At 42.5% G+C, this 13,976-nt stretch overlaps 1 protein-coding gene across 2 annotated transcripts in view; it reads right to left on the reverse strand.

Moving 5' to 3' along the window:
* Window positions 1–13,976, reverse strand: part of RAB3C (RAB3C, member RAS oncogene family) — a 221,319-nt gene that overhangs the window by 18,896 nt on the left and 188,447 nt on the right. For both annotated transcript variants that reach the window (XM_054032604.1, XM_054032603.1), the window contains exon 4: window positions 8,083–8,207. In XM_054032604.1, the coding sequence (XP_053888579.1) occupies window positions 8,083–8,207 (125 nt within the window). The remainder of the gene's footprint in view (window positions 1–8,082; window positions 8,208–13,976) is intronic.

Here is a 13,976-nt window from a genome sequence, read left to right on the forward strand (position 1 = left end):
ACGTGGGACTCAGGAGCTGTGAGTACATTGTGTGAGTACAGGCAAGCACAGATTTACCACGATTGTAAAGCCATGCAAATGCTGGCCCTGAGACATATAAACAACCTGAGCAGCTGCCTTCTCTCCCTTATCCCCCTTATGCCTTTACTGATTTTGCAGAGACTCGTTAGGATGCTCATTAACTTGTTTACCAAAAAGAAGGGAGGAGGAGAGAGGAGGAAATGGCAAGCAAAGAGTTTATAGAAAGGGGCAAAACAGTCTCTAGGGGTTTGTCTTTGTGAGAAAATAAGTAGACCCCTGTACGGATACAAAATTTGTATCTGCATTCGATCAGCGATCCACAAACATGGTCCACGCATATAAAGCAGATTTGCAGGGCTCTACCAATAAGATTGGGTTAGAACATGAGCTTAAGTAGTTATGCTAAGTATCATGATGTTGAACACAACTCTGCAGTCAGTGTAGATGGGAACAAGTGGTGTTTAATGCATCAGCTCATCAGGAACAACTCTATGGTTTCAGTAATGTTTGCCCACAACCAACTGATGTGATGTTAAACACAGCTCATCCCTGTCTACACTGGCTGCAATGTGGTGCTTTATTAAAATGACTTCTCATGGTTGTGTCCTATCCCAAGTTAACGTTCTAGTGAAGACAAGCCAGTGGTCTGTCACAGCTCTTTGTTGGGGGTCTGCAGAATAAAATATTTTGAGGAGTAGCGGGGGATTGGAGAGGTGGGTCTGTGAGAGGCTTGATCTCTTATGAAGCAGTGCACAACAGACAAAGCTTTAGAGCCAGTGGGACAGAATCATTTAAAAGTGGTGGAGTGATTATCATCACCCTTCAATGGGTCACCTATCCTGAAACAGGGTCAGGGAGCTGATTACAACGTGCTTTTGTTTTATAGTGCACATGGGGCCTACACTAGCTGAACCATGCTAAAGACTAGGACAGGTCCAAGGGTTTAGATAAATTTAGGGACAAGAGTTAAAATACCATTAGATCCCCTATACATTAGACTGCACTGACATTGAGTCAGGGAACAGCTGTGCTGTAAGCAGCATCCTTCACATGGCAGCCATTGTAATGTAGGTTAATGCTAATGCTAATCCCTCCCTTATGGTGGCCAATTTTAAAAAAATAAATAAAGGGGTTATACCTGGTTATACCAGCATGCACAGGTTTGGGGTGCAGCTATCTAGTGAACCCCTCCTTCTCTGCGCTCTCAGCACAGATGCTTTCCAGAGATATTCTGGTTGCACTGATTTTGGTTGTGGTTTTGGGTGATCTTTGGAAAGTTTAAATACATTTAAAGAACACCTCACGACTAGGCCTGAACAAAAATGTCCTCTGCTTATCAGAGACATTCAGCAACCAAAGTTCCAGGTTCTGCTTTTCATCAAATGACTTTCATATAACCAGGGGCGGCTCTATGTTTTTTGCCGCCCCAAGCATGGCAGTCAGGTGGCCTTCGGCGGCATGCCTGCGGGCAGTCCGCGGTCACGCAGATTCGGCGGCGTTTCTGTGGGTGATCTGCTGGTCCCGTGCCTTCGGCGTACCCACCACCAAATTACCACTGAAACTGCGGGACTGACAGACAACCCGCAGGCACGCCGCCGAAAGCCGCCTGACTGCTGCCCTCACAGCGACTGGTACGCCGCCCCCCACGGCTTGCCGCCCCAGACACGCGCTTGCTGCACTGGTGCCTGGAGCCGCCCCTGCATATAACACAGGTCTCTGAGTCCATAAAAGTAATGACAGTCTGACAAGTATCTCCTCCAGAAAATCATCATGTAGACAGGTGCTTTGAAGATTTTTAATCATGTTGGCAACGCCCAGTGTGTGTTGTGACTAAACGGTGTGACTAAAGAGTACTGCAGCGCTCTCCAGTGCTGGCAATCTGGCTCCTTGCACAGGCATGACATTAACACTTAAAAATCATTAAAAGAGGCATGCAACAGAGTTCATGCACAACCCAATTAATTTCTGTGACACCGCTACCTTGGGGGAGCGTCCTGTAACCCCCATATTCCTCATTTATATATAATTGTGATATTGCATATAAAGCATGCCATGTGAGGTATCAGGGGAAAGGTATGATCTGCTGAAAGTCACTGTTCTATCGAAATATGTATATAAGCTATGAGAACTGTATTGTATGCATGTCACTAAAATATGCTGTGGGTTTGGGAAGCTCCCAGAGACTAGCTCTCCGGAGACAATGCCAAGGAAAGTAACCAACACCTGGTGTCAAATAACCATTAACAGCCATTGTCCAGCAAGGGAACTACAATTCAATTACTCACCTGCATAAGGCCACAATGAGAGAATTGCTCAACCTTGCCTGGGGACTCAGCAATGCCCACCAGATATGCCTGAACTTGTGTTCTCCAAGCACATGGGTCTGTGGATATAAAACTGAACACAGGGGCCCCATGCTTGGCCTTTCTCCTTTCCCCACCTATGCTGCAAGCAACAAAGACACTCAGAAGACCAAAGACTCCAACAGAGGGGATTGGCCCAGGTTTCAAGAGTGAAACCTGCGTACTATGAACTGCAATATACCGTGGGGTAAGAAAAACTGATTAATCTAGATGTTTCCCAGTCTAATAGGGTTGAGAGTTTAGACTGCGTTCTTATATTTTATTTCTTTTGGTAACCAACTCTGACTTTTTGCCTATCATTTATAATCACTTAAATCTATCTTTTGTAGCCAATAAACTTCTTTTACTGTTTATCTTTACCAGTGAGTTTGTATGAAGTGTGTGGCAAAATTGCCCAGGTTTACAAAAGCTGGTGTATATCCACTTTCCATTGATGAAGTGGTGAATCAATTAATAAATTTGCACTGCTCGCTTTGAGCAGTGCAAAACAGTATATCCCTGAGGTACAAGGTTGGGAGCTGAGGGGATTTGGCTGGTGCCTTTCTCTGTGTGATTCATGAGTGACTCTGGGAGCATTCAAGCAATCTAGTTGGCTGTGGGGCTCCACATAATGTTAATGCTAATCCCTCCCTTATGGTGGCCAATTTTTCAAAAAAATAAAATAAAAGGGGAATTCCTGGTTATACCAGCATGCACAGGTTTGGGATGCAGCTATCTGAAAGAATCTAGTGAACCCCTCCTTCCCTGCCCTCTCAGCACAGATGCTTTTTGGTTGTGGCTTTGGGTGATCTTTGGAAAGTTTAAATCCAGTTAAAGAACACCTCACGACTAGGCCTGAACAAAAGTGTCCTCCGCTTATCAGAGACATTCAGCAAATAAAGTTCCAGGTTCTGCTTTTCATCAAATGACTTTCATATAACACAGGTCTCTGAGTCAATAAAAGTAATGACAGTCTGGCAAGTCTTTCCCCCAGAAAAGCGTCATGTAGACAGGTGCTTTGGAGCTTTTAATCATGTTGGCAACGCCCGGTGTGTGTTGTGACTAAACGGTGTGACTAAAGAACACTGCAGCGCTCTCCAGTGCTGGCAATCTGACAATAACGGCCATAAGTGTATTTAATTGGCCATTTGCATGTGCAATTACTTAGTTTATGTGCATAGTAATGGTCACAACTCTTAACCGGTTGGATACAGTATATCACAAAGCCCACAAATTAGGGAAACAGCAACTAAAACAAAAATTCATGCAGGAAACTTAAAATGCTGTGTGATTCTTTTGGTGTAAATAACTCTTAGCTCATGATTCTTGATTTCTGATGTAAATAATTTTAAACAATATAAATGAAGGGCCACCAATCCTGTGTAAAATGGGGGCTGTCCCTTGAAATGAGAGACGCATAACAAGTATGGTCACAGCAACTGTGTCAGCAATTTAGGTATTTGAATATGCACACATTCTTGCATGTGCAATGAAGCATGTGCAATTTTCAAAATTTTCCAAAATGTTTTACATGTCTCAGAATGTTTAATGCATGTGCAAAAGTGTTGTCAGGATTAGGGCTTAAATGAGATTTTTCATTCAGCAATGATATAGAACTTAGATTAATATGAATACGTTTTTAAAGCACTGATATTCCATATACAATATATTATGTTTAACAGCTCTTTTCTGCAAGTAACATTTCTTTTTGTTGAAAAAAGCTGACAATAAATTGATGTTTAGTATTTTTCCTGTAGGCAGAGTTTTATATGAACTAACTTGTTTGAATTCAATAGCTATTTTTACCACATCAATATTAACATGACATTAATTGGCTCCCTCTACTGGCCGATTTGCCACATTTATATATTTTCGTTGCCAGATTATGTTCTGCAGCGAGCAAGCTGTGGTTGCATAACCAGTTTCCTTTCATCGCAGCATGATAAAAAAATTAAGTTATGTATGATTAACATGTGTTAAACAAGCATGAAATAGCAGCTAAATAAGAAAAAGAAGAGACTGTATAAAGAAAATGGGGCAAATTCTGCCTCACGTACATCCCTGTTGACTGTTGCCCAAGGACAGAGATGGTTGGAAGACTTCTGATGGAATCATTTTCCATTTGAAAATTCAGTTCCATCAAAAATAAAACATGTTGCAAAATCATTTTGATTTTGCCAACATTTTGTTTCAAAGAAAAAAGGGTGGTAGTGGTAGTGCGGGGCGGGAGGGGGAAGAGGGGAGTTCCAACAATGTCCAAACCTCTTCTTCCATATTTTTGGAACAAAATGTTTTGACTTTTCCTTTCAAAACAAATTTTTTTGTCTTGAATTTTTTAAATTTAAATTAAAAAAATACCATTAAAAAGTGAAAATAGAAATGGAAAGTTAATTTTGTTGAAAGAAAATGTTTGGGGTAGATCAAATCTAATTTTTTTCTGGAATTTTCCTTTGCAGTAATTTTGGGGTTCCGTTGCTAATAGGAACAAATTTCAAAATTTGAAATCCTCCACAAAGTGGAACTTAGCTTTCCACATAGCTTTACTCCAGATGCATGCAGGAGCAGCACTTGGCCTCATATGAACAATAGGCAAGTTACAAATCTATGAATTTTTTTTTGCCAGACATAAAGCTGATGGGAGCTCTGAGTAGAACATAGGGCACATCTACACACCAACTGAGCGGTGTAATTCCCAGTTGGGATGGACGTGTACGTGCTAGCATCTAAAAAAAATCAGCACGATTGTAGTGGCTCAGGTTGGCCACTGAAGTATAATCCTGCGTGACCCCCTGAGTATGTAGTTGGGCTGCTAGCCTGGACCACTGTGGGCTCACTGCTATTTTGAAGCACTAGCTTGAGCAGAGCTAGCACGTATATATCTATCCTAGATAGGAATTACACCTCCTAGCTGCTGTGTAGACATACCCTCAGCAACAGAAGTGACTCTGGCCTGTGTGTGTGTGGACTGAATCATAAAAATATAGGAATTGCTGCACTGGATCAGACCCAAGGTCCATCTATACCAGTACAAGTGGCTAGCACCAGAGGCTTTAGAGAAAGATGCATGAAATCCCTTAGTAGGCAAATACAGGATAATCTGTCCCCCATGAAGGTCTAATCCTAATCCCCAATAGTTAAAGATTGGTGTAAAACCTGAAACATGAGGTTTTATCTCCCCTCCCCCCAAATACTCTTTTTGTTAGTATTAACTATTATAACTGGACATTCTTGATATCTGTATGACCAGGGCCGGCTCCAGGGTTTTGGCCGCCCCAAGTAGCCACAAAAAAAAAAAAAAGCCGCGATCGCGATCTTTGCGGCGGGATTTGGCGGAAGGTCCTTCACTCCTAGCGGGAGTGACAGACCGTCCGCCGAATTGCTGCCGAATAGCTGGGCCCGCTGCCCCTGTCCGGAGTGGCTGCCCCAAGCACCTGGAGCCGGCCCTGTGTATGACCTACTAATCCCTCTTCAAATCTTGCTAAACTCTTGGCCTCATTGACAAGCCTGTCAATCGTGAGACTTAAAAAAATAAAACTAGATCATAAATTGCACCTTTTTAAACATTGTTCATTCCGCTTTAAAATTTAGGAAAAATACATGTGTATTTGATACATCAGTTTGGGGCTCTCTGCTCCATTCAATACACTTTCCAAGCTCCCACTAATATGAATGGGGATTATGAGTGCGCACAGAGGGAATAATAGGTCATGTTGATGAGGGTGTGTTTCTGTAAGGAAAAGTAATGTGCCAAAGTAGTTGCTATGGCAACTACTTGTGTTACTGAAAACAGAGGAGTTAAAAAAAAATCAGTTCTAAGCACTTGGGGGCAATTGTTGGGACATATTCTGTTCTGCCAGATGGCAACAGCTCCTTTCTGCCAGCTTTTAAGGCCTGGTTTATGGTCCTTGTTTGCATGGCTGTTTTGGATACGTGTCTCTTCAGCTAGATGTGGCACAAGGAAGGTGGGTGCAATTGGATGGAATGTCTCAGCAGGGCGAACAGTATTGCAGCCAACACAATGCTTTTCAAAAGGGAAAGTGGTTATGACAAGAATCTAAAATAAGGTAATATAAGCAGAAAAGTGAACAGATTCCCCAGCTTGGGATTTGACCCAGACCTATGATCAAGGGTATGAAAGACTCTCTTCATCTCTGCTTCCCAACTAGCTGCTCTTAGCCTTTCCCCTAAGCACTTGTGCAAGGAAAGGAAGAAGGTGAGCTGAAGTTTATCACGTATTCACTAGGAACCAAAAAGTGTCCTGCCACAGTGAGTTTTAACGAATGGCAAAAATGTATCTCTTTATAGAAGTGACTGGTGAACCTCCAAAGGGTTAGGGGTTGGATTTTGGTAACCCCCTGAACATCTGGATGCTTATCCAAAACATTAGGATCTGTGGAGTCTGCTAAATTGGGTAGGAAATCTTAACAATATCAAGTTCTTGTGAGATTTTGTTATTTCCTGATTCTGGCTCAGTCAAAATACCAAAAAGATCGCTTTTCTTGTGGTATGAAAGTACTTCCACTGTTCGGCAGAACAAAGGACAGAGATGCACAAAGCTGCATAATAATTATCCCTGTGGTTAAGACTACCACCTAGAAATCAGTCTGGCTCACAGATCCTCCTGCCTCATTTACACCAGTGTACATGTAGAGTAACTCCACTGATTTCAATGGGATGTGTCTTGATGTGTCTCTCTATGTTGTAAATAATAATCCAAGCTTTCTGAATTTTGAAAAAAGTTTCAGTTGATGTTTTGGCTAAAGATTTGACTTGTTTTTTTTAACTGGTTAAACTATTCTCTTTTGTACATATAAGCAGTGAGTTTTTCACTTTTACTAAACAATGTATGTGGGATTTTAGAAAGTGGGTCATAGGACTGTATGAAACAAATAATATTAGCAGGGCTGTAATGGGAGGGACAAGAAAATTACCAACTCAGACATCCTGAACCCAGAGGAATTACCGGTAGCTGGCTTGCAAGCCCCTTATAGTGTTGTTTTGGGCAAGTATATGTAGGTGGTTGGTGGAATCACATCAATTTCAAAGGGATATGCATGTGAGTAGCATGGACTGTGATCTCCAATTGCTGTGCTGACAATTCAGCAAGGAACTAAAGGGCAGATCTCCAGCCTAGAGTAGGAGCTTCCGAAGCTTAGAACTCCTCATAGCTAATTGAGGCTGGAGAAGCTAATTTTACTGTGTTACTCTTACCACTCACCGTTTTCTCATAACTGATTCTGCTCTTAGTTTTCTATGTACTTTACTTTGTTTCCTAGTTTGTGTGTGTGTGTGTGTGTGTGTAATAATCTGTTATTGTTTTCTGTATTTAGTAACTCTTACCATACTTTCAATCTAAGGGATGGAATAAATTATGATGCAATACCAAACAAGTCTCTAGTCTAAACTAATGCGAGGGCTCCTTCAGGAAGCTGTATGGGTAGCAGTGTCATGTCACAGCTCTGAATAAACCCACCACTGGATGCAGCATTAGCTGTGTACCCCATTCTAATGACATTACAGTTCTAATGATTCCAACACAAATAGTTCACGTCAGACAGCAAAATTAGAAGGCAGGTGCTGCATATAATTTGCTATTGATATATTTCTTTATACTGGCAGATGGATGAACTTTTCGTTAAAATTGTTGCAGCAATTAGTGACAGTACTCAATGCAACGTTACAAGCAATCACAAAACTCGCTTATCATTTCGCTTCTTACCAAGTTGCTCTGCTAAATGTTTGCCTCTCTCAGTGGAGATTACCCGCTCGTCCTCCATGTCGCATTTATTACCGACCAAAATAACCTGGGCATTATCCCACGAATATGTTTTGATTTGAGTTGACCTTAAAAAGAGAGAGAGAGAAATAAAGAGTTAAAGCAAATAAAACTGCCCCAAAAATCAAATTCAAACAATCATAACAAGGCAAATGAGGACAAAACTGCCATCTGGTCTAAAATGGTTCTATGCAGTTCTGGCTTTCAAATAAGCATAGGGTTGTATAACGCAACATATAGGAGCAATATTAGTATAGTCTACAATCCCCCTGGTCAGAAGACAGAACCCTTTCAGGGTTTCTTCTGCCAGCAGCCTTTCTTCCTTTTATTACTGAAAAGTAGCTGCCCTGCTACCCCCCTCCCTTCCTCCCAGCATAAAAAGGATGTATTTTCACATTGGAACAAAAGCCCTTCCAACTGAACCAGAGTGTTTTTTAGCAAAAAAATGAACAGTTTATTCATATATTATCTTCCACCTTTCAAAATTAGGATCTAAAATTAACAGCAAAACTTCACAGGCATTCTGGCTTCCTCCTATTATTCCTTCCCAGCACATTGCTCTGGAGCCCTTTGTTCTAACAGGGTTCAAACCTCCCCTTTGTTTTTAGACATATGCCACCACGATATTGTCTTAGATAATTTTTGACACTATATCACAATCTTGCTTCCTGACTTTAGGCAGCAGCAAACCAGTCTTATCATGGTTCTGTTTCTTTTGTTAAACATTTATTTATGATAAATCCACAGAATTAAGTAGCTGCTGCTGATGATGATGCAGAATTTGGTTCCATTGTACAGAGAGGCCCTGGTTAGGCATAAGAGAAGGTTAAATGGCATCATAATGCTGTTGCTCAGTTACTTTTGAAACTGGAAAGTGCTGGTTGTACACCCAATAGTGACACTTTCCCATCACATAGCTACTCTATGCATATATTTGGAAGTCCATAGGTATGCACAAAACCTACCATGTTGTACTATGTGGGAAATCCTCCACTCTGGTTGTACTCAGTGCAAGACCAGAGGATGGACATGTGCAAAAATGACTCTAGGCCACCTTTGTAACACCCTAGATCCTGTGGCCAATCAACCTATGTCCAGATACCCCACACAAGTTAGAGCAGCCAACACACAGCCCTCAAACATTCATTCCAGAAGCCGGATATCACTGGCGCATGGAGGGGCTCAGCCACTCACTGCTCTCCCAATGACACATCACCTGCACTGAGGCCATAGGGTGAGAGGCATAGAATTTGCGACTGGAGCTCCACACCACCTAAGGATTTGCACTGCATGGAGATTTTCAAGGGGCTGATTAGGCTGGCTTTAGGGCGACTTTGCTCCACCACAGTAAGCAAAAGGCAGATGAAGTGGGGCTAAAGATCTAGACCTACATATTTGGCATTTAAGTATTTAATGACGATATGTGATCTGAAGTATTTGTTTACACACTGTTCTCATTGGTCTGCCATGCTTTTTCCTACTTTAAAATGGGAATTCTACTACACATTTTTGGAAGCAAGTTCTCAAATGGCTATTTCATGTAGTATCATCAGTAAGGCTAAGATTTTGTCATGGATATATTTTTAATAAAAGTCCTGGACAGGTCACAGGCAATGAACAAAAATTCACGGAAGCCTGTGATCTGTCCGTGACTTTTACTAAAAATATCTGTGAGAAAAAGGAGAGCTGCGGGGTCCCCGCACCTCATGTGGCAGCTGGGCAGCTGCGAGGCCCTGGCTCGGAGCTTGAGGACCCCACCGCCCGTGGGGCTTGGACCTCCAGGGTCCCCTGGTGCCTGCAGATTGGAGCTGTAGGGTCCTGCATTCAGGGCCGGCTCTGGCTTTTTTGCCGCCCCAAGCAAAAAAAAAAAAAAAATCGGGGCAGCCAGAACGGCAAAGCAAAACAAAAAAACCTGCGGCGCGGCCGGAGTGGCAAAGCAAAAAAACAAAAAACAACCTGCGGTGCGGTCCGAGTGGCAAAGCAGGAAAAAAAACAAAACCTGCAGGATGGCCGGAGTGGCAAAGCAGGAAAAAAAAAATCCTGCGGGGTGGCTGGAGCCAGGGTGCAGGTGCTAGCGGGGGGGAGGGGGAGGGAGAGAGAGAAAGGGGACAGCCAGGGCTTCAGCGGGACGCTCACCACGCGGCCCTGACTACCGTGCCGCCTGCTGGGAGGGCTCCGGGCTTGCTACAGACCTGGCACCAGCTGGGGCAGACGGAGCGCGCAGACCGCTCCTAGCAGGGCGCTCCCCTCCTTCGCGCCGCCGCCTCCTACAGGGCGGCCGGATCAGCAAACAAACAAACAAAAAAAGCGGCCATGCCGCCCTAGGATTGGGCAGAATGCCACCCCATTGAATCTGCCACCCCAAGCACGAGCTTGCTCAGCTGATGCCTGGAGCCGGCCCTGCCTGCAGTGGCTTGGAGCTCTGGGAACCCCTGCTGCCCACAGCACCCTGGAGCTCCAGGGTACCCCCGCTGCCCTGGAGGGGCCCCACCGCCCACAGCCTCTGGGAGCTGTGGGGTACCCCCACCGCCTGCAGTGGCTCGGAGCTCGGAAGGGGTGGCGGGGGGGACCCTGCAGCTCCCAGCCACTGAGGGCTGAAGTCATGGAAATCTCTGGAAGTCACGGACTCCATGACTACCGTGACCTCTGTGACAAAATCATAGTCTTAAGCATCAGGTCCTATAACTAAAACAGTCTATAGAGGTCAGAATTTTATTAATATTTATATTATACTTAAAGATACTATCGCTTAGAAAATAGGACACCATAAATTAGTTTTGGCAGAAATGTATTTTTGGAACCATGCTGAGTTCTTATGGAATTTGTGGTTAATCAGAATACAGTTAATAATTTTCACCAGAGCTACAGTGGTTGCCGAGGTAAACTTGCAGATGGCAGTAACTCAAATCTCAGACATTGTCAACCCATTAGTGACTCTTATTTGTGATCAGTCATGAGTTCAAGCCCATTGGCATTTTATATATCAGTGGAAAATGGAAGATATTTTAAAAAATAAAACATAGTGAGAGTAAGATAAATAGTTCTAGTCAACGAGTAAATTAGTCATGCATTTATATGCAAGGCTGAAATCCTAAATGAAAATGTTTTCACTGTAAAACCATTTGTTTGATTTACACGTGTATGCATCACACATACTGGTTTGGGTGTCTTTGAACATAAGAATTAGAAACACCCTTTATTAAAGAGAGTGTTATTGTGCCTTCTAATACATGAGAACCCATGCATACAAACACAGCTCTTCTCACTAAAAAAAGTCTAATAGTCTTTGATAATCTGACTGGTCTAGATCTCATTTTGAAGTTGTAGGGAGTTCTTATTTCAGCTAAAAGTTAAGAGATCTTGTCCTTACTAATGACAGTACAGGGTCAGAGAAAGAAAATTTGACCCCAAGTTCTCACTAGTCTTACATGGTCTGCTTCTGTTCACAGATGACTTTGTAGTGCAGAAGTGAAAATGACTATCTGTGGGAGTATTCAGTGCAAATTTCCCTCCCACCCCTGCACCATTACACTGTCACATCAATAGGAGAATGGATTCAAAAGAATTTAATAGGGCCACCACCATTATGTTTTCCTCTGACATACATTTCAACTAATGGCTTCTATAGATCTTTTCATCCACAAGTCACCACAAAAGCCAACACAAAGATCTATTAAAACACAAATTTCCCCCTTCCTTGCATAGATGACTTTTCAAATGGCAGAGCCTTCTGACAGACCCAAACTATGTAGTTTTGTCCTTGAAAAGAACTTTAGCCTCAGGAAAACTGAAGACATGAAAAGGCAAAGCTGATATTTGCAGCGAGCTGAATACAGCAATTGTTGTCCAGTCTGACTGACCTACTGTATGGCAATAGTAATTTACCCTGCAAATCTTTCATATGCTAGTTGCATTGTAGCACACAATCTACAACATGCTTTAATTTTTTTAATGTCTGGGCACCACAGACACACGTTAATGCAGCAGTTCAATGATCTATTCTTTCCAGTGATCAACTCAAGTCTTGTATTGCAATTCAGCTGCTGGCAAGACAAGAGTGTTGGTGAAATGCTGACTAAAGCAACACTATTTTCTCTTCTAAATATAGTACAGTATTCTGCAGTAACACCTCAAAGCACTACAATTCACACTAATGTTACTGTATTGTTTTGGACTATTACTTTAGAACACTATCAATACTATAGTCTTTTTTTTTCATTCGGTTTGGTGGTGTCAGCCATTTGTGTGGAAGCTATACTGTAGCAGGCAGCTGCCTCTTCAGAAAGACAGCAGTTAAATTCTATTTTGTGTACAATAAAACTATAAACAATTATTTAAAAACAATAGTCCAGAAAGGCTCACATGCATGCACGCACACACATATAGTTTTGCTCAAAGGCTCAAATCCTTCCTATTTCTGCTGTAAAATAATGAAATTTAACTCTTATCTCTCAAAATAACAAGCAGGCTCTTTAGATTAGTGGGGTGTGGTATGTTTTTATATGTTTCCTTACAGTACCACTTACAGAAGCAGGGAATAATATCACAGCATTGCCTAGACAGAGTCATTTTCTGTCACCTCATCTCTTACGAACACACAGCTTTCAAAGGGGGAATGAGCATGTCTTTTATGAACATACCATTACAGAGATTGAGTCAGAACACCTTGGGACACCAGCACCGTGCATTCTCAACTACCCCACATTTGAAACAGTTGCTAGAATGCCTGTATTTAGCATTCCCTCTGATGGGAAATTACCAGCTATGGGCCAATATCCCAAGATCTTTATTCGGGTAAAACTCTCCCTGAGTTCAATGGAAGATTTACCTGAGTAAGGATTTGGTCTTTAGAAAGCAGGACCAAATTTTCAAAAGGCAGGAGACCTGGTCCGTGTGCAAAAGTGGACCCCTCCACAGCTGCACATGCACTACTTCAAATGCTTGTGCATGCAAATGACTAATCATTTGCTCAGGTAACCATTTGCGTATGTATTTGTGTGTGCAATTATTGGGACGAAACAAGCATCTGGACAGGCATGCCTTGGGGATTCCATTTTTGAAAATGTACCCACATAAGGTTTATCCTTAGCAAATGGTACAAATCCCCAAATATGTCATTATTGCACCCATGAAAATTCTCTAGAATAGTCTTATCCACTCATGGTGATGTTTGCAAACAGAAACATTTGGAAACCTGTGCATTAATAAGCCCTAAGACCCATCAATGCCTTAGTGTATTTATCTCCTATGGTAGGTACATTCTCATTCAGGGGGGTACTGAAGAGACCTATGGTCTTCCCTCCACTCCCATCTTAAATAAGAAACTATTGAAATGTACTGCAGGTCTGAGCCCTGGCATATGGGTGCTATTCTTGGGGCAAGCATGGTACTGGCATGGTACAAGATGTTTCTTTCAGTGGGAAAATGCCAGCACTGAAGGAAAAAGGAGTGCCAAGCCTTTCCTCCAAAGCCTCCTAGAAGTTGGAGGGTTGGACACAGGGAGGGCAAAGGTTTTTAAAAAAAAGCTAGGAGCCCAAGGGAGGGGAAGGGAGGGCATTCTGGAAGAGGTCACATAAAAGTTCAGGTAGTCTGATAAGGTTCAGATATACCCCCCAAGTTTTGGGTGCTTATTCTGAATAGTATTTCTGAGTATTTTGAAGCACAGCTGTCACAGATCACGTTAGCTTACTGATAGGGAATTACCACCCTATATCATTGGTCAGTCATTAGTCAGTCATAAATTCAGAGTGTGACATGCCTTTCACTTCACTAAGAGACATATGCCACGAGAGAAATTAAGGCCGAGTGGTATGAACGGAGGACTGGGACCAGTGACT

Source organism: Malaclemys terrapin, chromosome 6, assembly GCF_027887155.1.
Source record: "Malaclemys terrapin pileata isolate rMalTer1 chromosome 6, rMalTer1.hap1, whole genome shotgun sequence".
Taxonomy (NCBI): domain Eukaryota; kingdom Metazoa; phylum Chordata; order Testudines; family Emydidae; genus Malaclemys; species Malaclemys terrapin.